This window comes from Rhamphochromis sp. 'chilingali' (assembly GCF_963969265.1).
Source record: "Rhamphochromis sp. 'chilingali' genome assembly, chromosome: 12".
NCBI lineage: Eukaryota > Metazoa > Chordata > Actinopteri > Cichliformes > Cichlidae > Rhamphochromis > Rhamphochromis sp. 'chilingali'.
In genome coordinates, this window is record NC_137939.1 from 19,198,746 (window position 1) to 19,225,869 (window position 27,124).

At 40.0% G+C, this 27,124-nt stretch overlaps 1 protein-coding gene across 4 annotated transcripts; it reads left to right on the top strand.

Annotated features, from left to right (window-relative positions):
- LOC308406673 (protein-serine O-palmitoleoyltransferase porcupine-like) lies at window positions 1-26,479 on the top strand. Of its 4 annotated transcripts, none has more exons than XM_080897821.1 (14): window positions 22-120; window positions 1,147-1,315; window positions 2,106-2,242; window positions 3,844-4,036; window positions 12,158-12,201; window positions 13,353-13,534; window positions 13,620-13,750; window positions 15,078-15,203; window positions 15,697-15,797; window positions 20,467-20,543; window positions 21,190-21,253; window positions 22,393-22,478; window positions 23,979-24,089; window positions 25,950-26,479. In XM_080897821.1, coding segments are annotated over exons 2-14 (1,356 nt in total). In that variant the 5' UTR covers window positions 22-120; window positions 1,147-1,313; the 3' UTR covers window positions 26,052-26,479. The 4 variants fall into 4 exon arrangements, with proteins under 4 accessions (XP_080753949.1, XP_080753947.1, XP_080753946.1 ...); XM_080897820.1 differs by having other exon boundaries at window positions 61-246; XM_080897823.1 differs by lacking the exon at window positions 1,147-1,315 and having other exon boundaries at window positions 1-120.
- Window positions 26,480-27,124: the final 645 nt, after the last annotated feature.

The following is a 27,124-nucleotide window of genomic DNA, read 5'->3' on the forward strand; positions in this document are numbered from 1 at the left end:
GTTTGGAAGACGGGAATGAGTAGGAAAGTGTGGAAGACGAAGAAGAGTAGAGGAGCTGTTTCCGTGCGCCAGCTGGTTGGACCTGGATCTGGGGTCTTTGGCTGTGCTTCAACAGTTCAGGTGAGCCCGCTCTCTGACCTTCCGAACCGGATTGCTGGAATTGATTTAGCAGAGCTAGCGCCACCTGCAGGCCACCTCAAATTGTTGTTACGTGTGGGAAAGGTTGGTGCAGCAGAGCTAACGGAGGTAAGTGAACATGAAAGCTAGTTGTTGCTGGATGACGTGTGCGGCTAGCTCCTGTAGGCCAGTTTCTTAGTGCAGTCTCCGTGGACCTTCGGATGATCCAGTAATGAAACGGTCGCTTTGGAGTAACTTTCGGCGAGGCTGCAGTGCGTGCGGCCGATTGTCATCACTGTCACATAAAGCACAGTAGTCAGTAACCTTCGTGGATGATAAAGTCAGAACCATCGTGTCATTCTTAGCCATCAAGCTCACTCACTTCTTTTTTCTCACTCCAAGATGGTCTTAGATACTTTTCCATGTGCAGATGGGCTCACGGCTCATTTTGATCGATTTCTTTGGAAAGATCTAAGAAGCTTAATGTGTGGAGATATTTCTTTTTGCAGAGAGAAAGAAGCGCCCAATGAAACCAGGACTGATTACTTTAATTCATAAACCTGGAGAAGTTCCTAAACCTGGCCTTTTAAATAATTAAAGGCCAATTACACTGTTAAACGCAGATTATCAAATTCTTGCCGTATCGATTGCTGCCAGATTAAAAAGAGCTCTTTCATCAATAAATCTGTGAATCAATCAGGTTTGTTGAGAGGACGACATACACAATACACAATAGCATACGACTCGTTTAGGATCTGATTGTCTGGAGTGATTTACTGAATGAAAGAAGATTTCTTTTTTTTTTTTTTTTTAGATGTTATGTACTTTCATTGCAAACAGCGAAGTAGACGCGATTAATGTAACGGGAAGTCAGTTGGCTGATGATACTATTTTAAAAAAGAAAACAAATCAAATTTCAGCATCATTAAGAACTATAAACACTGTTTTAAAGCTTTAGGGTTACAGTTGAATATAGATAAATGCAGGAGTGAATGTGAGTGCGAATGGTTGTCTGTCTCTGTGTTTTAGCCCTGCGATAGACTGGCGACCTGTCCAGGGTGTACCCCGTCTATCGCCCTATGACAGCTGGAATAGGCTCCAGCGCCCCCCGGGACCCTGAAAAGGAGAAGCGGAAGCGAATGGGTGGATGGATGAAATCTTAACTCTGCAGCCATTGTATAACGTAAAGGTTAAAAATGTAAGTGAAATATTTGGGGATATTTCTAAAGATAAAGCAGTGTCCAAGGAGAAGAATATTATGAATAATATAGAAAAATGCCAACAGTTGCAAAGAGACATCACTGTTTTTGGTCGAATCCTACAAACTAAAATAGAAAGTCTGTCTAGGCTTATCAAGCCAATATTTTCTTTGCCCATGTCACCTGATGTTGTTAAAGCTTGGTTAGGGAAGATTTGCTGCAGTCAAACATTCTCCTTGTTTGAGGTGGCTCCACATTAAAAATATCGAATTTAGTGACAGAAAAATCCATCCATCCATCCGAACCTTTTCAGGTTCGCGGGGGGTGCTGGAGCCAATCCCAGCTGTCATAGGGCGAGAGGCAGGGTACACCCTGGACAGGTCGCCAGTCTGTCGCAGGGCTAACACACAAGGACAGACAACCATTCATACTCACATTCACACCTAGTGGCAATTTGGATTATCCAATTAACCTGTCCCCACAAACTGCATGTCTTTGGACGGTGGGAGGGGGCCGGAGTGACAGAAACATCTCCAACAAATTTATTAGACTAATCTTACAGAAAGAATGTTTTCCTAATCAGATTAAAAGTCATCATGTTAAAAAAAAAACCAACCAAACAAAAAACCTACTTTTTCCTCCATCCATCCATTTTGTTAATGCGCATGTGCAGTTTTTGTGTAAAGCCTACAGAAACATTACAGCCAAGCACTGAAAACAGCACTCGGACTCTTTGACCTTTGTGAACATATTGTGATATTGCTGTGTTGTGTCTGTCTGTGTGTGCAGGATGGACATTCCCAGCAGGTTGGAGGTGTGGCAGGAGCTGGTTGAGAGTTGCGGTCTCATTACTGTCCAGCAAGGCCTCCAGCAGGTGTGGAGGCTGTTGCTACTCTGCCTGCTCTGCAGACTCTGTTTCACACTGGGTGAGCTTCACTCGCTGCACAGGAGCACACGTCCCAGCTGCTGATTACAGTTATCGCTGGACGCAAATGGGTAGTCAGAGCTGCAGAACATCTTCTGCTCAGCCACCTGTGATTTGGCTGAAAATGTTATGGTTTAAAGTTTGGACATGTATGTTTCACATGTTCTCTGTAAAATGTCATCATCATATGACAAGTAGTTTTCTAAATATTCCAGCCTTTTTGACACACTGGGAGGAACAAAAACACAAGTGCCAATGTAAACATCTTCATCCATACAAGTAAATACAGTAAACCAGTTAAGGGTAATGACAGGGGAATAGTCACTTATTTCACACGAGTGTGTGTGTGTGTGTGTGTGTGTCTGTGTGTGTGCATATAAAAGTTTGACACGCCTTCCTTTTTAATGTTTTTTTCTTTATTTTCATGACTATTTACATTTTAGATTCTCACTGATGGCATCAAAACTATGAATGAACACATGTGTAAATAACTTAAAACATGTTTTATATTTTAGATTCCTCGATATTTGCCACCCTTTGCTTTGATTACTGCTTTGAACACTCTTGGCGTTCTCTCCATGAGCTTCATGAGGTCGTCTCCTGAAATGGTTTAACAACAGTCTTGAAGGATTTCCCAGAGATGCTGAGCACTTGTTGGTCCTTTTGCCTTCACTCTGCGGCCCATCTTATCCCAAATCATCTCCACTGGGTTTAGGTCAGGCCATCTGGTGCACTCCATCACTCTCCTTATTTTATCTGGGCTCTAATCTGAGCTGCTGTTAACTTGTGGTTTCTGAGACTGGTGACTCAGATGAATTTATCCTCAGTGGCAGAGGGGACTCTGGGTCTTCCTTTCATGGGACAGTCCTCATGTGAGCCAGTTTTGGTGGTTTTTGCAACTGCACTTGGGGACACAATCAACATTTTTGCAATTTTCTGGACTGACTGACCTTCTGTTCTTAAAGTAACGATGGGCTGTTGTTTCTCTTTACTTAGCTGATTGGTTCTTGCCATAATATGAATTCTAACAGTTGTCAAATAGGGCTGTCAGCTGTGTACCAACCTGACTGCTGCACAACACAACTGATGGTCCCAACCTTATTAAGAAGGCAACAAATGAACCCTGACAGGCACACCTGTGAAGTGAAACCATTTCAGGTGACGACATCATGAAGCTCACTGAGAGAAGGCAGAGGGTTTGCAGCACTGTCAACAAAGCAAAGGGCGGCTACTTTGAGGAATCTGTGATATAAAACATATTTAGAATTATTTATCAGGGGGTTTTTTTGCTACATAATTCCATATATCTTGCTTCATATATATGATGTCTTCAGTTTGTATCTACAATGTCGAAAGTAATAAAAATAAAGAAAAAACATTGAGTGAGATGATACATATATATATTCAGCATTAGTCAGAAATAAGCTTATTGCTGTTTTGATTTGTTTAGAGCCTCAGACTAGCTATTAAAAATTATTTTAAAATATTAAAAATTAAAACCTTGTGTGACCATGTTTAACTTTATTATGCACTGCAGTGTCTGCAACAACAACAGGCTACTTGTGATTACGTTTCTAAGTGCGTCCTGCTTTGCTTCCTCAGGTGTGGTGTCTACTGTGAAACATGTAGTGTCAGCGCTGGCTGGGATGTTTGGCCTCTTCCTGTTCTTTGAGCAGCACATGCAGTGGATTCTGCTGCTCACTGCTCTCTGTTACTTTATTCTGCTGCTCTGCCGACACTCGAGCAGCCACGGCCTCTTCGTCTCAGGTGTCGTCCTTATCTATATCCTAACAGGGTGAGAAACGCAGACAAAAACACTTTTGTACCAGGAAAATTGCTCCTCAGTGTTTTCTAAACATTTGCACAGAGAAAAGGCTGGCAGTAGACAGTAGGGCACTCCTCTGGAGGCTAACGCTCTGTAACTTGTTGGCTGCTCCTTATTTTGAAAGCTTTTTTATAACAAAGAGTTTTGCTTACCTTCCAAACCAGTGTCACATACAATACCAGTCAAAAGTTTTAGAACACACTAATTTCTTCCAATTTTTTTTTTATTAAATATTACGCTGTTTAATGTCTCATTGCACTCTGTAATGAAAGCATAATACAAAAACGCAATTACAGCTGGAAACTCTTCTGTCCAGTTCATCCCAAATCAGCCCGGTGGGGTTTAAGTCTGGAGACTGTGCTGGACTCCATGTTTTCAAGCTCACCACCTTGTTCTTTGTTCCTGAGGTAGTTCTGGCACAGCTTGGATCTATGTTTTGGGTCTTTATGTTGCTGTAGGATGAATCCCTAACCAACTAGGTGCATACCAGAGGGTCCTGCATGGTGCTGCACAATGCTGTGGTTTTGGTTCAGGGAGCCTCTCACTCTGTACAGTCACTGGCCCTGGATCCAGTAAAACAGCCCCAGACCATCACACTTCTTCCTCCATGTTTGACCGTTGATGCCACACACAAAGATCCTGTGTGATGAACCGAGGATTTCAAATGTTGATCCATCAGTCCATAATACCTTCTTCCAGTCTTCAGTAGTCCAATGGTGGTGTTTCACGGCCCAGCCAAGCCTCTTTGTCTTATTCTGACGTCTGGCTTTCTTGCTGCAACTCGTCCTGTCAAACCTGCAGCTCAAAGTCTTCTCTTCACAGTTGAAACTGAGACTTTCTTACTACGACCACTATTAAGCTGCTTGAAGCTGTTGTCCTGTCAGCCGCCTATCACACAGCTGGTAACTTGGCCTCTGATTCAGTTGTGTCTTTGGGTCTACAGACTTTGTTTCTGAGCCTTTGGATGATGAAGCAAACTGGACTCACTGACACCTTGACTTTCTTTGCAGTTTCTCTGTAGGACAGACCGACAGTGTTATGATGGTCTGTCTCTCTTCCATTGTTAATCACCTTTTTCCTCTCCATTCTTGCACCATCACACTACCTTCTGCAATACAATACTGTTCAACTGATGCTCATGAGGGTATGGTACCACAGTGTGTTCCAACACTGCTTTTATGCAGACAGAGGGGATTGGAAGTAAATCAACAGAGTTCTCATAATTAGTATGAAAGCAGTAAGGGTTAGAACTTCCATACAAATTTATAAATAAGATAGTAATTAAGTTAAGTCAGTTGATGCCAATCAAGTGCTCTTAACAAGTGTCACAGTCTTCCCAGGAGTGGACGGTCCTAGCAAAATTCAGTTAGGCTCAGGCCCAAAGTGCTCAGGAAGTGCAGACGACTCTGCTGCTCTGCAGGCTGCATGTTCAGGACTGCAGGATTTCACAGGGTTTTTTTTTTCATCACACTTGGTGTGCAAACACCTTAACTGTTAAAGTTCTCGACAGTACAATTAGAGAAATACTGAACAAGTGTGGCTTGTTGGGAAGGTTTGCCAGGAAAAAATCCTCTTCTCTCTAAAAAGAACATTGCAGCATGGATTAGGATTGTACAATTGCATCTGAACAAATCACAAGACTTCAACAACATCTTTTGGGCCGATGAGACCAAAGTGCAGACGTCTGGCCACAACGCACAGTGTCACATTTGGAGAAAACCAAACATAATACATGAGCACTCAAGTATTCTAGAGTCATATGTTAGGCTGTCTGTCTGACAGCTCAAGTTGGACAATGATCTCAAAGTGATGCAGACCTTAACCTGACTGAACCTTCAACTTTGTAATGGGGCCCAAAGCTCTGTAACAAAATAAATAGCATCAGTGAGATGTCACTAATGAAGAAGATTATGTAATAATAAAAGAACTATGTGGTACAGCATGAAATGAAACATTTTTTAGAAGGCAAGAAGATTGTAGCTGTTATCTCACAGTGCTGGCTGAGCCTGCAATTACATTTACATGGAGCCTAATACAGCCGTTTCAATCCAAATAAACAGGCCCAAGCTGTACAGAATTTCAGTCAGTTGAAGATGTTTTTTTTTTCTCAACTTTTCCATGTAATAGTCTGAAAATAATCCAGGTGATTGTTTTCTTGCTGTGTTCTTCCTGTGTGTCCTCTGACTTCACATACCAATAAGGGGACATATGTTATCAAGATGAACTGCTTTTAATCCATACTCTTAAACACTGATAGACTATGTACAAAATAATGGCTACCCCCTGTTATGTTATAAGATGGCTTTATCAGAGACCCAGGCAGAGTTAGATTTAGTTAGATTTTTTTTAAAAGCCTGACTCTAATGCAAAAAGTCAAAAAACAATTTTGTTGTCATCTATGGTCCTCCTAGCCTGTACTCAGATTTCTTATAATTATTGTGGGCATTTTTTAGCATCCATGTAGATGCTGAAAATGAAAGTCAATGCAACATGTTACTTTTTTTTTATTAGAGTTGATTGGCCTCTCTCAAAGTGTACATGATCCCACTGATTGTTTTAATCACACTCTGAATCTCATCCTGACCAGGGATGTACAGTATCCCAATACTGATACTAGGTTGTGTCATCATGCTAACACAACCTAGCCAAGAAGCCCAATACTGAGCCTGTCCTGGCCTAAGAAATAAAAATGTCTGATAATCTGATGCATTAAAAATTGCAAAAATGCTTCACAAAACTTAATGGAGCTGCGCTATGTGCTGCCAAAGCAGCATTTCATCAGCAAAATGCCTGTCCCAGAAACGTACAAGCAAGTACAGTGGCTTGCAAAAGTATTCGGCCCCCTTAAACTTTTCCACTTTTTGTCACAAACATGAATCAATTTTATTGGAATTCCACGTGAAAGAACAATACAAAGTGGTGCACACGTGAGAAGTGGAACGAAAATCATACATGATTCCAAACATTTTTTACAAATAAATAAGTGCAAAGTGGGGTGTGCGTAATTATTCAGCCCCCTGAGTCAATACTTTGTAGAACCACCTTTTGCTGCAATTCCAGCTGCCAGTCTTTTAGGGTATGTCTCTAGACTCCAAGAGGTTTTCTTCCAAGATTGCCCTGTATTTGGCTCCATCCATCTTCCCATCAACTCTGACCAGCTTCCCTGTCCCTGCTGAAGAGAAGCACCCCCAGAGCATGATGCTGCCACCACCATATTTGACAGTGGGGATGGTGTGTTCAGAGTGATGTGCAGTGTTAGTTTTCTGCCACACATAGCGTTTTGCATTTTGGCCAAAAAGTTCCATTTTGGTCTCATCTGACCAGAGCACCTTCTTCCACATGTTTGCTGTGTCCCCCACATGGCTTGTGGCAAACTGCAAACGGGACTTCTTATGGGTTTCTGTTAACAATGGCTTTCTTCTTGCCACTCTTCCATATAGGCCAACTTTGTGCAGTGCACGACTAATAGCTGTCCTATGGACAGATTCCCCCACCTGAGCTGTAGATCTCTGCAGCTCGTCCAGAGTCACCATGGGCCTCTTGGCTGCATTTCTGATCAGCGCTCTCCTTGTTCGGCCTGTGAGTTTAGGTGGACGGCCTTATCTTGGTAGGTTTACAGTTGTGCCATACTCCTTCCATTTCTGAATGATCGCTTGAACAGTGCTCCGTGGGATGTTCAAGGCTTGGGAAATCTTTTTGTAGCCTAAGACTGCTTTAAATTTCTCAATAACTTTATCCCTGACCTGTCTGGTGTCTAAATCCAATCAAGAATTTGTGGCAAGATCTGAAAACTGCTGTTCACAAACACTGTCCATCTAATCTGACTGAGCTGGAGCTGTTTTGCAAAGAAGAATGGGCAAGGATTTCAGTCTCTAGATGTGCAAAGCTGGTAGAGACATACCCTAAAAGACTGGCAGCTGGAATTGCAGCAAAAGGTGGTTTTACAAAGTATTGACTCAGGGGGCTGAATAATTACGCACACTCCACTTTGCAGTTATTTATTTGTAAAAAATGTTTGAAATCATGTATGATTTTCGTTCCACTTCTCATGTGTACACCACTTTGTGTTGGTCTTTCACGTGGAATTCCAATAAAATTGATTCATGTTTGTGACAAAAAGTGGAAAAGTTTAAGGGGGCCGAATACTTTTGCAAGCCACTGTATGCAAGTTCAGGTCCTTGAGGCAACTGTTGTTGTGATTTGACGCTGTATGAACAGAATAGCCCTTTATTGACATTTTAAATAGAATTGAATTACATTGAATTGAACTGAATTACGGTGGCACGGTGGTTAGCACTGTTGCCTCACAGCAAGAAGGTCCTGAGTTCAATTCCAACATCAGGCCGGGGTCTTTCTGTGTGGAGTTTGCATGTTCTCCCCGTGTTTGCGTGGGTTCCCTCCGGGTACTCCGGCTTCCTCCCACCGTCCAAAGACATGCAGCTTGTGGGGATAGGTTAATTGATTAATCCAAATTGTCACTAGGTGTGAATGTGAGTGTGAATGGTTGTCTGTCCCTGTGTGTTAGCCCTGCGACAGACTGGCGACCTGTCCAGGGTGTACCCCGCCTTTCGCCCTATGACAGCTGGGATAGGCTCCAGCGCCCCCCGCGACCCTGAAAAGGATAAGCGGAAGCGAATGGATGGATGGATGGATGGATGAACTGAATTACTCTCTGAATGGTTGGAGAGCATTCCCACTTTAAATGTAAGAACTGATATGTGGAGCTCAGTGTGTTCTTAAAAGTAATACAGTATGTTACTTGTTGGAGAAAGTAATTTGCTACACTACTTGTTACATTGATTTCTCAATTCTCTTTAGAATGACCTGAAACACATGTCACACCCATATGGAAAAGAAATAGAAAAAACTTATAAAAGACTTGCATAAGATGTGGCTTACTTCATATAGTGAATCATATAAGGCTTATATGATTTACTCATGAAAGTGGCCACTTTCTCATTACTTTCATATATTGTTTTAATAAGTATCCAAAACATACAAGTTTCATTTATATACTTTTTCAAGGGATCTTATATCTGTTTTCACTCTTGTATGCTTTTCATACAAGTTTCACACAAGACAGATACAAACTTTATAAGATTTATATATATCCTTTCCATATGGGCATAATTACCATGTAACTGTATACACCTTGGGCTACAAACCCACACAAACACAAATCCATATCCTAATGAGGATACAGTATTTGGGTATGAACAGGAAGCCAACAGCACCGAAAGATTTTAAAGTGATCGGCACGGTGATGCTACTTTAGAAAAATGAGCCAGTAGAAACAGAGATTGCAACCTGACTGATCATCAGTTTGTTACCTGGTGAAGTTCATGGCTGGCTGGGCTGGGGTTGGCATTCACTCAGCTTGAACATCACTCTGGGTTCTTGGCTAGGTTGTGTTAGCATGATAAATGGACTGCTTTTCTACTCTACCTCTACACTTTATACAAGATTTTTCTACGCGTAAGTAGCATTGGAGAGGGTTAGTGTCTTATCTTTTGGCATGCAGACTGGAGCAGGGATGGAACCACCAACCTTCCAATTAGTAGATCACCTGCTCTATTCCTCAGCTACCCATGCTGTTTGTGCAGATGCTTGCAAAGAGCTGAAGGTGTTTTAGCAGCATAATGTGTTGCTTCTGTCCTGGGTGCACTTTGATAAAAAAAAATTCTCGACACAAATTCTTTCCTTTGTGTAATGCACGGCTCTGTAGCGCCGATGTCTTTAACAATGTAAACACGAGTGTTTCACCCACATTAGCAACTAAAAATAGACCTGCAATGGAAATGTATTTAGGAGCAGCGTGTGAACAAAAAGTATAACAACATTGAGCCCACACAGCCCGCAGTTTTCGGCAAACAGACTGATAACATAACAGTAGCAGTGATGACGTTCCTGGCACAGTTAAACATGGAGCCGGAGTCTGTTTACACACCACGAAGAGCAAAGAGACGGAGCCGTTACTGAGCTCAGGTTGAGTGAAACAAAACGTGTTTCTAATCCAAAACAGCAGTGCTGTTCCTGTGATCACCATTAAAACCTTTACTGGGAAACACTATCGGGAGTCCTTCATCCAAGCACCTGATTAACAAACTCTGACGTGAAGGAAAAACAAACTTTGTAGCTGCTCCATCCACCACTGATTGTTCTGCAGTAAAGCTTTTAATAAAAGTGTTCTATTTAATATGTGAAATAATTAGTTTTTTGAGTAACCTTTTTTTTTTTTGACCTACAGCTGTGCAATTAGTTTGCACAAATGTCTTTTTTATTGATGCTTCGTAATGGTAGTTACTCTCAAAACAGAGTCAGTGAGAATCGATAAGTGATTATGGAACTGGAATTGCTAATTTTTTTTTCATCTATTTCCATCCCTATGCATTACTGAAAAATGGGATTACGTCCAACACTATTTACAAGACACCGCCAGCAATTATAACAAGTCAGTAGGAAACGCTGTGAAACTTGTGAAAATACAGTTAAAAGTCAAAAATATCTGCTTGTTTGTGGTGAGCAGCAGATCAACCAAGTTAAGAATTTTAATGGCATCATGCACACATTCATTTAGACACGTAGACACTGAGCCATGGCTCTGTGCTACATATTTCTGCAGACACTTTTATATAATTTATTTTATGTAATATTCAATACTGAACTGTGAATTTAGTCTTTATCAAGGTAGCAAGTTTTTTTATTCTGTTTTCATAAAACTTTACTTTTATACACTATATTTACGCATTTTATACATTTACTACTACTACTGGGTTTACATGAGGTTTAAGTCCTTTACAAGTTTGAAACTTTTTGTCCTTCATAATGGAAAATTGCTGAAAATAAAAGTGGGTATCACTTCAGCTAGGTCCTAATTTTATAAATTCTACACTCAGGTTTGAGGTTATCACTGAAATGCATCCAGATGCATACAGAGTTTACGTTTTCACTTGTTTCTTCATTTTTTCTCAACACGCTTGCATTTAAATCTCTCTGTGTACCTGGCCTGTACCAACACACTTATTGTCTTTTGAACATCTGCCCCCTTCCTTCTTTCACATAATGTCTTTGAATGTGATTGGCTGCATGGTCTGTCCATCAAAGTAAAGTCCCACCCCTGCCTGTATATAATAAGTGTGCACTCAGACAGTGCACTCCTGTGCAGGCAAGTCAACCAACCTAGATCTGGTTTCTGCAGCAGCCATATTTCTCTGTGCACCTACAACAAGTGTGCAAACCAGGAGACTCGCTATCGATAAAAGGAGAACCAAGCAGACAGCTGAGAAGGCTCAAGTGCTGTTTTTTGTAAAGAAGAAGCTGCAGCTAATCTTAACGTGAACGTCACTCTTACAGTAGAGTTGTGAAAAGAAAGAGTCTTGCAGTCTTAGGCCGTGTCTTATCTTAGGGTCCAGCTAAAACCAAACATCTGAGGTCAGTGTGTTTGGAAATGTTTTCATGTTAACCTTCCCTTTAGTTAAAAACATTGTTGAAAGGTTAGTTGTCAAACAGCTAAGAGAGCATCTGCAGAGGAATGATTTATATGAAGACTTTAATTCAGCATTTCGATGCACCACAGCACAGAAACAGCTTTAGTGAAGGTTGCAAATGATCTTCTCATGGCCCGTGACAGTGGACTCCTCTCTGTGCTTGTCCTTTTAGACCTCAGTGCAGTGTTCAGTACTGTTCACCATAATATTCGATTACAGAAATCACAACACTACACAGGTAATAAGTGACCTATCTGTTGAAACATTGTAGAGCAGATAAAGTTTTCCTTGTGGTGAGATTTTATTTCATTTTAATAAGTATATCCTTGTAAACTGGATGTGTTCCAGCTAAATATAGTCTTAATATAGTCTTGGTTTTTAATACACCATCATTATTTAAAGCAGTTGTCAATGATGAAAAGTACAGTTGCAGTCTGAGTTCTCATGCCTAAACTTAGAGACAAATAGAGCAGTTGTACATGTCTATCTAGGAGCTGCAATTCCTATAATAATTTAGTAATTCATTTCCTTTAGTGCTGCACTGTCCAGCTTCTAGAGTAGCATTGATGGCTTATCATGTTACTTTTCTGCCTCTTCTTTTTAGAGAGTTGCATTTAATTGACACGGTGACCTGGCACAAAATAAGAGGTAAATATTACATCAATTTTTTTTTGTTCCTAGTTAATCTTCTGTAATTTTTTTTGCAATTTTCATTTTGTGTCTTGGAGAAACATTTAAAGGTTTATTTTAGCCTTTGTACTGTTTATCTTTTGTTCCCTGTACGTCAACCTTGTATGGCAACAAATTAAATATATTCTTCTTATTATTATTATTATATTTACACCCAGTCATCATGGGCATGAGTATCATTGTAATTTATGTCTTTAAATTATTTCTTTAAACCCCCTTTTCCAGGTTGGAATCTGTATAGCATAGATCTTTAATTTGGGGGATAAGTATGACTTCCTCTAGTCCACACAGGGTTTAAAATGGATACAGGCTAAATGCTGTGAAAACATTTTTCCCTAGGTTTCATATCATCAAACACATTTTTAATATTAGACAAAGCCTGAGTAAATGCAGAATGTCTGATTACAGCCACATCTGCTAAGTCAAGACGTCACTTAATAAATAGGTCTTGTCTGAAAACGTGAAGGAGGATAAAAGATCTCAAAAAGCAATATTTCCTGCTACGATGTAATGAAACAGCTGAGAAACAAAGTCAGTATGCAAAGGGTTACATGTCTAAAGCTTTAGGACTCCAGTGAGCCACAGAGAAATTGGTGCGGTGCCTACCAAAAAGCATCTGGTTGAGGTCCAAGTATTAGTGCAGATGTATGTATACTTTCAACCTGGTGTAGCTTAGAGAAAATCCTGATTAATTCATAATAAAACTTGTGCACTCAGTTGTTGTTTTTAAAGTAATTAAAGTTGTATGCTTTAGACTGTACCTTGGAAAAAGAACAGTTTGATAAATTACCATGGCATTCATGCCCCTAATACCTATACAGCAAATGAAAGCTCAGTCCAACATGTTAGAAAGACTTGATAGCACATATATGATGCAGCTCATAGACTGAAAAAATGACCATTGTGAACTATAGTATATTGGTCATATATATGTACATCTGTAATGTATAGATCAAGCCTCACAGCAGACACCTTTTACTCTTAATAAGATTATATTCAGACTATGTTAGCTTATAATAGTGACTTCTATGAGGAAGTGATTCCTCATAAAATGTGAATGTAGTATCCTGTAATGGTAACAAATTACTTTATTTTTGTGTCTCTTTGAGGCTCTCAGATGGTGGTGGCCATGAAGGCCATTTCTGTGGCCTTTGACTTGGACAGAGGTGCACTGAGCAGCCTGCCCTCGCCAACTGAGTTCCTGGGCTATATTTTCTTTGTGGGTACTGCCGTCTTTGGCCCTTGGATCAGCTTCTCCAGTTATAAGAATGTTATTGAAGGCACAAAACTTGTGAGTAACTGCCAGTTCTACCTTAATCTGCATGCTTTCTAGTCCTGTATGGCACTGTGATGGTAATGATGGATTTGGGTTTCAGAGCTGGTTGTGGCTGCATACCTCTAGCGGCAGTCTAGTGAAGAGTCAGATCTGTTTGCTAATCTCCACCTGTATTGCCCCATACCTTTTCCCGTGGTTCATCCCGATCCATGGAAACTCTGTCACAAAGAAGTAAGAGATTTTAATTCAATCGTTGCTCTTTTTACACCCAGAGCACTGTTCCACTACACTGCTTTGACACTATACTGTCTGTCTTTCTTTCTCTGCTTCCAAGATACATTTGAGAAAGGTAAGGCTTTGCCCCAAGTATTAACATTTGTTCAAATTCCCAAGTATAGAAACTATTTAGTCATGTTCTGATGATGGTATCATAGTGTAGTGTCATACTTTTCTCACTTCTTGAAATTGGCACTGTAGTCTTTGTCTTCTCACACACATAACAGTATATCTTCAGTTTGTTATACAGAAGATTAGAAGCTAATATGCATCTGCACTGGTTTTAATTAGTATGACTTGAGAGTCTTCCTTCTGGTGATTTCAGACACCGAAATGAAGGCATGACACACAAGCATATCATACTCATATCAAATGTAATAGAAGTGTTTAACAGAGACAGATGAAATTTGGCAGCTGTGAAAATAAAAAGGGAAAAAATGATGCACCGTTTCTTATATTAAACTCAATAGGGCCGATTAATCAACAGAATGGTGCAAAGTAGGGATACTTTCCCAGGAAAATATCGGACAGAATGTGATGAGGAGCTCTGATGAGAAGACAGCCAGTTTAGTGTTTACTGAGGAGTCTAATCTTAGAGGGTTTAGATTATAAACGGGAACAAATGTCACACAGTAAGTCAAAATATCATAACATCTTGGTCATGAGAACAATCCTGTGACACTCGATAGATATGTGTGTCTGTATTTGTAATTGTTATGTGATCCGTGATGTATGACTTTTAACCCCATTTATGATCTAAACCTTAAATGATTAGACTATGGATTAAATAATTATGTTTTATTCTATTTTAATACTGTTTTTATTTTATTTGTGCTCCATTGCTAGTCTTTCTTTTTTACAGTTATGAACTGAATACACTGTTATCCAAAACATTTTTGCATATCTGTTTGTGCAGCTGGCTAATTCCGGTTTGTCTTATTCCCATTGCTTTGATAAGGAGCTCTTACATACAGTGACTCAGGTGTACGAGTTGTTTAGATTATCTGCATGCTTGAAGAAAAAAAATGACGTCGGTGTATCAATCATAGTGTCGTAAGAGGAAGCAATATGAGATCAGCAGATGAGTAGTCCAGTCAGAAATCAGTCCACCTCTGACGTTTTATGGAAATGAATAACTTGCTGGGTGAGAACTAGCACTAGAAGTCTGATTGCTCGAGTTATTTGGCTTTAACGTGAATTGCTGTAATTATTTGTCGTGTGCCAGCCAGAGATTATTTAATGATGATGTGTGTATGTGACTTGATTGTGGTGTGTTGCATAGGTGGCTGCATGCTTACGAGAATGCAGTGTCCTTCCACTTCAGTAACTACTTTGTGGGTCACTTGAGCGAAGGCACCAGCATGCTGGCCGGAGGAGGATTCACTGAAGATAAAGACAACACAAGATGGTAAGATTAGCTGATCTGCGATTAGCTGATCTGCTATCAGCTGCTCTGCTCTCTTCATCCTGGAAACTGTTTAATCAACAGTCAAGTTTTTCAACCCTCTAGAATAATCTACTGTAAAACAAGGCAGAATTGAAGAGCATCATTGGGTGTAATGGCAGGCTTCCAATCTAGCTTATTATATGATAGCAGTATAGTGCAACAGGCTCTGCACAGCAAAATGCCCCAGATTGCTTGAACCAAACGTTGCTAAGACAATTCTAGCTGGAGCGGACAAACAAAGATTCCTGAAGAAGGGAAGAAAAGTCTTGCACAAAGCAACTGGGAATAACAAGGCAGGCTAGTAGCAACACAAAGAATGACATGCTGCCGGAGACTGACTCGGTGCCAGTCCAAGAAGATTCACATTAGAAATCTGACTGTGATTCAAAATTTTTTTAAAAAGTGGAAAAAAACAAGTTGTGTGTGTGTGCGTGTGTGCGTGCGTGCTGTGCAGGGATATGAAAGTGGTGAAGCCTCTCAGTGTGGAAATCCCTCGCTCCATGGTGATGGTGGTTACATGCTGGAACATCCCCATGTCTCGCTGGCTTAAAACCTGTAAGTCTCAATCTTCTCTGTCTGTTAAACTTTCCAGAGTGTCGAATTTAAGGATGCCAAAATTTGTTGAACCGACAGAAGCAGAAGCAGAAGCAGACGGCTTTTCTAGCGTGTACACACTGAAAGGGAATTGCAGCAATGAAAGAACTGTAGAATGTGAACCATCTTTGGCGACTAGAGCAGGGGTGTCAAACTCAAATACACAGTGGGCCAAAATTCAAAACTGGAACAAAGTCGCGGGCTAACGCTAATATTTATTGAAAAAAAAATCTTCCTCTAGATATAAGAATGAATCTTTTCTTATGGACTCAAACAAGTTTTGCTGAAAAACTGAATATGGAACAAGCAAAGCTTAATACTAAACAATATATATATATTAACTGTATAATACCAGTAGGCCAGCTCTAATAGTAATTTGGTATGGCTTCATGGGCCAAATGTAATTAGGCTGCGGGCCAAATTTGGCCCGCGGGCCAGAGTTTGACACCTATGGACTAGAGGCACCATAAACAAGTACTGAGAGTATTGTCAATTGTTACATTTGTTTCTATATATATATAAAATCAATGTTTGTCTTTTAATTTCTTTGAAAGATACAATATCTAATTAACAGAAATAACAGCAAACAAGATCTTAGTTAGCTTAACTCTAGCTTTTATTAAAAGGTGTAACTTGAACCTTACTGGAGTTGTTCACAGGCTCAGTGAACACAGGCCTGCCTCTTACTGCAGGGACAACAACTAACACTGTTACTGAGTGATGAACATTTAGAGGTTTTAGTAACAACATATTATTCTTAATATATCTCTCTGGGTTTCTGTTAACTCCTTGGCTAGGTTTAAGAGGATTAAGACAGGCTCTGAGTGTTAGTGAAGAGTTACAGATGACTAGGAAAGTACAGCTGGAGTCCTGAGGGAAACTGCAGAGGAGGTTTTTGATGGAACCTCTGGGAAGTAGACAAGGAGACTTTGTGCTGGAATGAGAAAGAAGAGTATTTAAAGAAGCTGGCAAAGAAAAAATGACATGAATACAATATACAGGAGTAGCGTACAGTAAAAAGAGGTGCAGGGCTCTAGACTAACTTTTTGCCACGGTTGCACTGGTGCACCTTGATGCCCACCAGCACAAAAAAGTTAGGCGCACCCAAATTTTTCAACCGCATCGCTTAACACAGCAGTTTTACATGTGCACTTTTGGGGGGGAAATTGCTGTCCATACAGACAATATTGATTTGTAAATGATTAATTAACAATCTTGTCAATACAAAGTTCTTTATTTGGAGCACATTTCTACAAGAAAGATAAGTTACTGAAAAAGTGCTTGTGCTTAAAGTGCGTTGGCACTCTTTGGTGATATTGTAGGCAATGTTAAATTTAATTATCACATCGGCCCCCTCTGATGACCTGTTTTGCTGCTGCCTGCAGCAGTGGGTAGAGGGGACACTTGGGCCGTGCGTTTATCGTGTTTTTGGATACACTGTGCTTGTTCAGCGTTCATGGCTCCGTGTCAGAGCACTGGCTATGAATTTCAGACGAATTAGGCCTTAACAAAAAAGTTATCAATAGTTCTTATTATCTTTTCTCATTACCCACAGCTACATCCACTTCTGTCAGGCCTAGGCTGCTCACTAGGGCTGGGTATCGTCACTGATTTCTATAATCCATTCGATTACGATTCACGAGGTCCCGATTTGATACAATTCAATTTTGTTAAAAAATTAAGTTAAAAGTTCCAAGTTAAAAGTAAAAAAAAAAAAAAGGAAGAAGACAGCGGCCGACAGTGCTGTAAACAACGGTGCACTGATGGGTACTAAGCGAATGAATAATGCAGAAAACAGAGATTTGAGATGGGAAACTGTTCTTGAAGTACACTGAGAGAGAGAGAGAGAGAGAGAGAGAGCTGTGCATGAAGTTTGATTTTTATCGTGGTGGAAGCAAAACAGCAAAAGTAAGAGAAGATTAATGACGACATTTATGAAATGTGAAGCATAGTTTGGATATTCTTTTGCTGCTGGTTCAGTGAATTTTGGTTGGAGAGAGATAAAACCTGCAGCTCAGAATCTAGCACAAAAAAGACGTAAACACAAAGCGGGACATATCAGAATCTGTGAGCTGTCGGCTTTCAGCCCCGAGGGCGTGTCCGTGTACAGGCCGTTGGGTGAGAAAGCCCAGAAAGACAAAGCTGATTCTGATGCGTCGGGTCCGCTCTGTGTTTATGTCATTGTGTGAAATCTGTGTACCTGCTCTCATTTGCTGTTTGGCGGTTGTTGAAATACTTTTGTGAGCTTTAACCTGAGATTCTGGCGTTTCTGGCAAAATACATTTATATTTAAAAGTCGATTCAGATTTAATGAATTGTTATCGCTTTATTCAAGCTACTCACCTCTCTCTATCCACCTGGCACCTGCACTTTCGAACTTACACACAAAGTACTACAGGAATATCTGGACCAAGGCCAATCAGAGAGGTCCCGCCCCTGACTATCTCTGATTGGTTTATACCACGATAGGGGCATAATGTGTGTCTGTTGTTGACCACAGGGAGACTTTCAGGGTTGCGGAGACTTTCCCCCCCACTCGAACAGCTAGACCAGTGTGACCTAAGATTTTTTTAGTGGCACCATCGAAAAATTTGGTCAGACTCTAGAGCCCTGATGTGGAAAAGGTTTCTGGAGGGTTGAATATGAGGCTCAACACTAAGGAAAGAGAAAAGAACCTGTGGATTGGCAGAGAGATTGAGCTCGTGAGCATGAAAACTGCAAAGGTGGTTGGTCCAGATTCAGTTCAGTTCAATTCAATTTACATAGCACCAGCTCACAACAACAGTCACCTCAGCGCACTGTATACTGTAAGGTAAAGACCCTACAGTAATACAGACAACATACCTGTGGAGGTATGGCGATGTCTAAGAGATAGTGGAGTAGGGCTGCCACGGTTAGTCGACTATCAAAATCGTCGACGACTGATTTAATAGTCGACGCCTCGTTTGAAGCTTTGTAAGATCCCAAAAGACGCAGGAATAAGTAGTAGGATTTAAGAGTGTAATAACGGACTGAAACAGAAGATGGCAGCAGCAGTTTTAATATTACTCTTATTATTCTTTCTGGGTCACAAAATAAATGTTTAACATATTTTCAGGCGAGAATTTATCTGTGTAAACTTAAAATATCTGCTCAGTTTATCATATTTTCAAAAGCGCTCCGACGTTTTCGGAGACGTCTGTTACCCACCAGCTCGATAGCTAGCCGGGGTTCAAGGCTCACTAGAGCCGCTGAGAACACCGGACTCCCGGCAAATCGTTTTCAAACCCACCGCCGTTTTTCGCTACTCAGGTTAAACATGATATATAAGTCACTTATATTCAGTATTTTATTTGTTCCTGAGTAAATCTGTTTGGCTGAGATTAAAGTTATAGTTTTTACACAGCTGAATAAACGTCAAGCAGATAACTGATTATCAGAGGTGTGAGATGCTCGAGAATATACTCCGGTGTCCTGTTATATTTTAGAAAGCAAGGAGCAGACCGCTGAGTTAATTAAACTCCACTGAAACAATCTGCAAATTTCATTAAAATTTAATAAACTACCATCTTGTCATTATTTTTAGTTAGCACGCACCTTAAACACTTAAAGCTGTAAGCTAATGATAGTCATATAAGAGCAGATGCATGCTGGTGCAATAAGCGGATACATGATATGATTAGTTGACTAATCGCAAAAATAATCGGTGACTAGTCGACTATCAAAATAATCGTTTGTGGCAGCCCCATAGTGGAGACTGTTAAACACAATCTTAGAGAGTGAGAGGATACCTGAGAAATTATGTTCAAGAACATGAGTGATGTGCAGAGTATCTACAGAGGCATAAAGCAGAGTGTCACTGGAGAAGTACAGAGAACACAGATCATGTTGTACCAAAGGAGGCACTGTGGTATTGTATGAGGAAGTCAGGAGTGATAGAAAAGTATGTGAGGGTGGTCCTGGACATGTGTGGGTGTGCAGTAGTGACAGATGGAGTCAAGGTGGTGCTGCAATTATGTCAGGGATCTGCTCTGAGCCCTTTCTTATTTGCAGTGGTGATGGACAGGCTGACAGATGAGCCCAGGCAGGAGTCTGTGGGGATATGACGTTTGCAGATAACACTGATCTGTAGTCAGAGTAGCGTGCAAAGGGAGGTATGTGCTGGAGAGAAGAGGGGAGTCAACAGAAGCAAGAAAACACGTGTGAATTAGAGGGAGAGAAATGGAAATTGGAACGTGCAAGGAGCAAAGGTAGTGAAGGTGGAGGAGTTTAATATTCTGGGATCAACCGTTCAAAGCGGAGGAGGAGTGGATGAAGATGATTGTCAGGAGTGTTTCATGAATTGAAGATGGAAGTGCCTGTTCAGAGGGCGAGTGGATACGTTAAAGAAATGATCATGATGATGATGATGGTGGTGGTGGAGCTGCCAGACAGAAGGAAAAGAGGAAGACCTTAGAGAAGATTCGTGGATCGTGTAGGAGGACATGCAGAGGGCTGGTATGACAGAGGAGGATGACGATAGAGATCGTTTGAGCAGATGATCCGTTCTGATGAGCCGTAAAGGGAGCAGCAGGTGATCTTGTATGAGCACCATGTTGTCATAATGTTGTTTTCAGTGAGTTCATTGTGGTTTGTTCTCCATCTTTTTCAGATGTCTTTAAAAACGCCATGAAATTGGGAACTTTTCCAGCTATCCTGGTGACATACACAGCCAGCGCCTTACTGCATGTTAGTAAGATGATGCACACTTCAACACTTGTATCCAGAGTCTATACAGTATACTAAATCCATGCTTAAACTTCACTGTTAATTCAATTCAGTTTTATTTATATAGCACCAAATCACAACAACAGTTGCCTCAAGGTGCTTTATATTATAAGGCAGACCCTACAATAATACATACACTATTACCCACTGTGTGTGAGATTTCACTGAACAACCAGGTCACTAGGCTTGGGCAGTGTCCACCTTATGACATTTCACTGAGGTGTTTGGTATATGACGGTATTTGTTTAAAATGATTTTCTGAAAGTTGAAATACTGGTGATAGAAGTCTTTGTCAAAAATGACCACAGGTACCCCAAGTGGACCCCAAACATTTATTTATTTTATTTATTTATTTTATTTAGGACAGTGCATGTTAATGAACATAAATGTAAAAAAAAAAATTACATGAATGTAAACATACCAGATTATAGCCAAGGGCTAATTTCCATCTGTTGTCCTTTAGCATAAAAAATAGACATAATAATTCATAAAAATACATCATTCATTCATAATAAAAACTCCATCACCAAACTTACACATACACACCATTCTGTTCCACTAGTTGTACGTAGTTTACTGCTTAACCTAATTGTATTATCTTCTCCAGGGTCTCAGTTTCCACCTGGGAGCTGTTCTGCTTTCACTTGGATTCATCACATATGTTGAACACGGTATGGATAACTCTGTGCTCACACAGAAGAGTGATTCGCTGGTGAAAGTGGAACAAGTGACACATGATGTGATCTGTTGTGACCCAGGTCACACACAAACACTGAAGAACTGCTTAATAGATTTCTATTAAGGATCGTCAACAGGGCTGAAAAGTTCTGCCTCAATTATCTGTCACAGTCATTCTTAGATTTTAGTGACAAAAATGTTTTTATTGCACTGTCGTGCAAACTGGACACTGACTTTGATCTCTGTAAATTCAGTTGATCTCTTCAAAGAAAGATGAAAAAAACAAACAAATATTATTGATTTCATATTGAAACGTTACACAGAATTAAATAAACAGGGCACAGACTGTGCTATGTTCTGTTAATTACAGAAAAGTTCTTAGCATCAGTGCATTTCTTACACGTAATCTAAAGTCTTGTGTTTCATATGCATAATGACCATGACTAAAACTTGTGGCAAAGTCGTCGACAGCTGTGAGTCCCCCCTCTATCTGTACCGCACAGGTGTTTCCACTTCGGAAAACTAACCACATGAGGGGATAACATGTCTTTTATCCTGTATGTGAACTATTATCCTGCACCTTCCGTACTCAGTGTCATTAGTCTTTGGCCAAACAGAATGCATTTGTGTTTTTAGTGTACCTTTGTTTGGATGGATACACTGACATGCTGTATGGACTTCTGAGTGAAGTGGAACCTTCTACTTGGCCTACATGCATTAGTTATACTGCAGTTTATGCTGTGTTTTTAGGAGGTTGAATAAATTACAGAATGCTTTGCATATGATTTGGTCTTGATTAACATTGCTTTCTCAGTATATCCAAACGACAGATAATGATCCACATTGAGGAACAAGCTCGTGTGAATTTAGTTGTTTATCTGTCTTTACTCATCCAGAGTAGTCCGGGAATCTGCATGTTGCAGGGGACAGCTGTGATCCAAAGGCTGTTTGAGGGAATGTTTGATTTTTCTTTTGCTTTGTTTTCTGTAATTGGAGCACTCGTCGTGTCGCTCTATTGTGTTCATTTAGTGGTAGAAAGTCAGATTTGTGGACCCCTCCTATTTTCCTTTTTTACATTTTCATGTTTAAAGTTTTTTAATTTAATGTAACTGATTATTTTTGTCATCCTCAGTTCTGAGAAAGAGGCTTGCTTCTATCTTCAGTGCCTGTATCCTGTCTAGGCCTTGTGCCTCTGACTGCACCCATCAGCACAAAAAGGTACAGCTTCATCCCTACTCAGCTAACAGATGGAGACAGTGAAAAACAAAACACACACACAGACACACACAGAGACACAAACAGACAGACATAGATGCAGAGCCAAAGTTTGGTTAACCTGTGTTGTGTTTAAATGTGCAGTGTAAAAAGGTGACTTCAAAGTGCTGCACAGCTAAACAACACAGAACAACAAAGATAAACAGGGCAATAAAGTAACTGAATAACTCCAAATAATCCTTTTTCTTTTTTTTTGGTCATTAGGCCATTTGAAACTGACTAATGAATCACTCAAGCACAAACAGACAACAAAATCAAAAGATGAACCACATAACAGAAGACTCATTTTAAGTTGTGTCTTGCATGTAAATTCAATGTCACTAGCAGCCTGTGTTGCACGTTCTTTTTCTCGAGGATAAAGAGAGATAAAGATAAAGAGAGCACCAGTCCAATTCAAATTCAATAGATTTATTGCCTCAAGCAGTTCAAAACCATACATGTACATGGATCTCTTCAGTTCACAGTCTGCAAGCAGTTAGCTGTAGCCGACTTCTGGAAGAGTGCGCTAACTTAGCCGTACACAAACTTAAATATTAAAAAATCAGCTTTCTGAGTGGTCAGAAAACCATTGGGGAGGGCCCTGGTCTAGACTTAGCTCTCCCTGGTTGGCACACAAGTTGGTCCCAACCTCTTGTCGCTTTCCTCCTCCTGCATTTTGGGTGCTTCACCTGCCTGTCTCAATATTTTCTTCTCACACACTAGCTGTTTCATTTCCCGTCATCTAGTTTCATATCCAGGCAGCAACTGTTTGTGAGAACTTACTGTTATTTGACCTTGCCCTGGTTCACGCCCACATTCCTGCACACAGCCCTCCACTAAGTCTGCACAAGCTACTCTCAATCATGTGACTCTAGAACTTTTGTACTTATATTATTTTGAGTCTTCAACCTTTCTAGTCCAAACGTCTGTTTCAAAAAACTGTTTGCTGTTGTTAGCTTGCCACGTCTCAGCATTATGTGCAGTGTGTCCATTCAGGACATGGTCCCAGTGAAACTGAGGCAGCCAGGGAATGAGATGAAAAGCCCGTGGATTACAGTTACATAAGAACTAAACTGAAAATTAGTGGTAACAGGACTGATGAATGGATGAATCCAAATGTGACATTTTTGGTTCAAATAGTGATCAGTATGTAGGAAGGAGGTCAGCTGTGAAACACAGTGGAGGCTCCGCCCCAAACCATGAAAACAGAAAGGCACCATCACATTTTGATCCATTAAAAAACACCTGAAAAACATCTGATTGGCACCATTTTTTTTATCATGAGAACGATTCCATCCTGTCAATGTAGTCAAAGCAAAGATGCATAAAAAACCATAGAATAGAACACTAACAGTCATTGTTAGCAAGTTGTTATTTCTTAATATTGAGTAGATTGACAGAGAACATGCAACTTTTGTCTCTATTTTTTCTTTTGTCTTTTATTCTCTCCTCTGCGGTCTATAGGATTATTGGGTGATATTGCTGAACCTGGTTTTCAGCTTGCTGGCCATCTTCCATCTCACTTACCTAGGCTCCATGTTTGACCCAGGAGTTGATGAACAGGAGGTAGAAGAGGTAAGAGCACCATGAGGGCCAACCCCACCTGTATATGTTGAAGATATTATGACAGAGTGCAAATTTATACCCAGTCTCAGTTTGGAAATAAAGCAAGTGACAGCTTTCATACAATAATAACACTGAATATTCTCACTGAATATTTCTCATAATTGTAATTGTTTGCAGAACATTCATTATTTTTAATGGTCTGATTGCTTTAAACTGAATTCTGTGGTGAAAATTGTGTCTCAAATCAGCACATTTTTTTAGAATATTTTTCATTCAACCAACTCTGATTTTCCTTAAAATCTGGTGAATGGTTGAACATGATTGCAGTCAAGTTTTCATACATTATATATATTTTTAAAAAGTTTTTAAACCATGGTCAATCAAACAATTTTCAGGCTATTCTGGTATTTTAAAGAGTACTTAGCAGAAATCTTAAGCAACCTAACTTAAGCAACCTAACTAATAGGGTTGCAAACTCCCAGCAAAAAAAATAATAATAGGGAACCACCCCCCAACCTCCACTTCGTGATGCTTAATCGACTTAATCAACTTTAATTTGATGCAGTGTGGGAAAAAAAAATGCACAGAAATTAATAATTTTTCAAGAATAATTAAATAGATTCAACATCTTCCTTCAACAGAACTGTAGACTGCACAGATGGCATCTTCCCAAAGGAAAAAGTACTATAGTTTACTAGGGTATATTAGACTTAACAGTTACTATATACAGTAATGGACTTCTATATATTTTACATAAGATTAAAACTTTGGGTGTAAGATTCAGATAATTATTTATTAAAAGCTAGACATTTTAAATGAGAATAAGAAAGAAAAGTATGTCTTTGTGCCCCCATTTTCCCTGTTCATGCCCTATCGGCCCCCCTGGCTAAACTTTGCTAGATCCGCCCCTGGACAGTTACCAGCCATCAACTGTGTAGAAAAAGATCCTGGTGTAGAAAGTAACATTAAATAAATTCTAACAACAGCTTATCAAGGTTAAACGTGCTGCTGTTATTCAGCCGCTGGTTTCCTCTTTCTGGTGCAAAGTGGGCCAAAAACAAACAAGAGACACAGATTCCCGACAGAAAAGCCGATCATTAAGCAGTTTCACGATTGAAATAGCAGCAAGAAGGGGCACTCGCTCCAGGTATTGGTTGTTAAGCTTAAGTGGGAATGCCTTACAAACATTCAGAGATGAACTTACACACTTGCTTTACTTCTCTCTGGGATCACTTCCTCGGAGATGAAATGCTGGTTTGGTAGCGAGGCTATAAATACACACAGCCGCTCTATCATGTGAGCACACTGCTCCGACGTGCTACGGTTATGAGCCGAGTTACACCGTGTCGCAAGTTTTGTGAGGTGCTTTTTTATATTTAATGGATCGGATTACATTTTTTTATTTCTTTCCAATATCCGATCCAGTAATTTACGTCAGTATCGGACTGATACCGATACGTAATATCGGATCGGTCCATCTCTAGTATTGGCTAGTTAAAATATGGGAAAAAATTAAAGCCAACTAATGCTCATAATAAACTTCACATTGCAAAAGACAACTATAGTGACAATTTCTGAATGGGTGAATGTAAAGTGCTATGATTGCTCAGAATAGAAAAGCGCTATATAAGAGCCATAAGTCCATTTACCATTTATTTGTTCAAACCAAGGATATTTTTTTATGCACATTGGAGAAAGTTGAGTAGCAGGGCCATTTTAATTTGAGAAGGAATTACCCTTTGACCTTTTCTGGTTGCATGTGGACATTTAGCTGACAGCATGCAAATTCCTAATGCACATGTGTACCTTGTGTATGATTCCCTGGGCTGTGCAGGGACTAACAGCGTCCATGTTTGTTATTGTTTTCAGGATTTCACAGCCATCCACACCATCCAGAGGTGGTCTGAACTGAACTGGGCCAGCCACTGGGTTGTGTTTGCTTCCTGGGTATTCTACTGTTTAATTAAATAATGTTGTCTGGGCCGATGAAAAGGCTGACAGACACCTTTGTTTCAGTGTATACCAGACTGTTTTCTGATTATGAAAGACAGAGATATGCTTAAGTGGGAAGGACGTTGGCACAGGGGGATGACGGTGTGTGCGCTGTGGTGATTCTCAAAGATGTCAATGAGTTTCCAAACAAGTTTTCCGGCCTGTTTGAAAGAATGACTGGTCTCTAAAGGATTAGTAAAATGAAAAGTAGAAACTGGCCCGTTCATATGAATGACCTTTGACATGTGCAGGTCCAAATACATTTCAGCTTCTAATCATGTGAAGAAAATGAAATGTAGCTTTGTTAAAATCTCTTGTCATGTTTTCCTTTTTTTTTTTTTTTTTACTGCTGTTGTTTTTGTGTTTGTGTTTTTTATACATTTTTAAATAAATGCTAAATACAATAATTTTCAAAAAGTGTATATTTATTTAACATATTTATAGTTTGGATCTTGTTTCACTCACTTAACTGAAAATAAGGTTCTCTGCTACTAGAGGTTCAGATAATTAACTGAAAATGAGCTGCTGTACGCGCACCTTTACCTGACATTTTACCCTACCAATCAAAAGCAGGTCACCTGATGGACATAACAAACAATTCAGGATCATTTCCAGTATCTTTAAGAGATAACAGGACATTGAGTCCATTATCTTTTTCACCATCTCCATAATTTACCAGTAAGACAAATTGTAAAAAGTAATTCTTGTTAGACTAATTGGTCATTCTCAATTGGTTGTTGGTGTGGGGTGGATATAAAAAGCTTAAAATGGTGTAGAATAAAGTGTTTCATGAATCGTTTGTGCTTTTTGTGGTCAGTACGACCAAAGGTGTTACTATGAATCAACAGTAAGGCAGCAAGCAGCAGGCAGCTGCTCCAAGGGTGTGGAAAGTCCTATGCATCCTGTTGGACTCTGCTGACCACTCCTCGCATCTGCAGAAACTTACATTTTCTCTTTCATTTGACACCTGCAAAAGCTGATGGCAATAATTTTCAAAGTTTGTGGTCTCTTTTCAGGTGTAAAAAAAACTGGTTGATTTATTTTTTGCATCA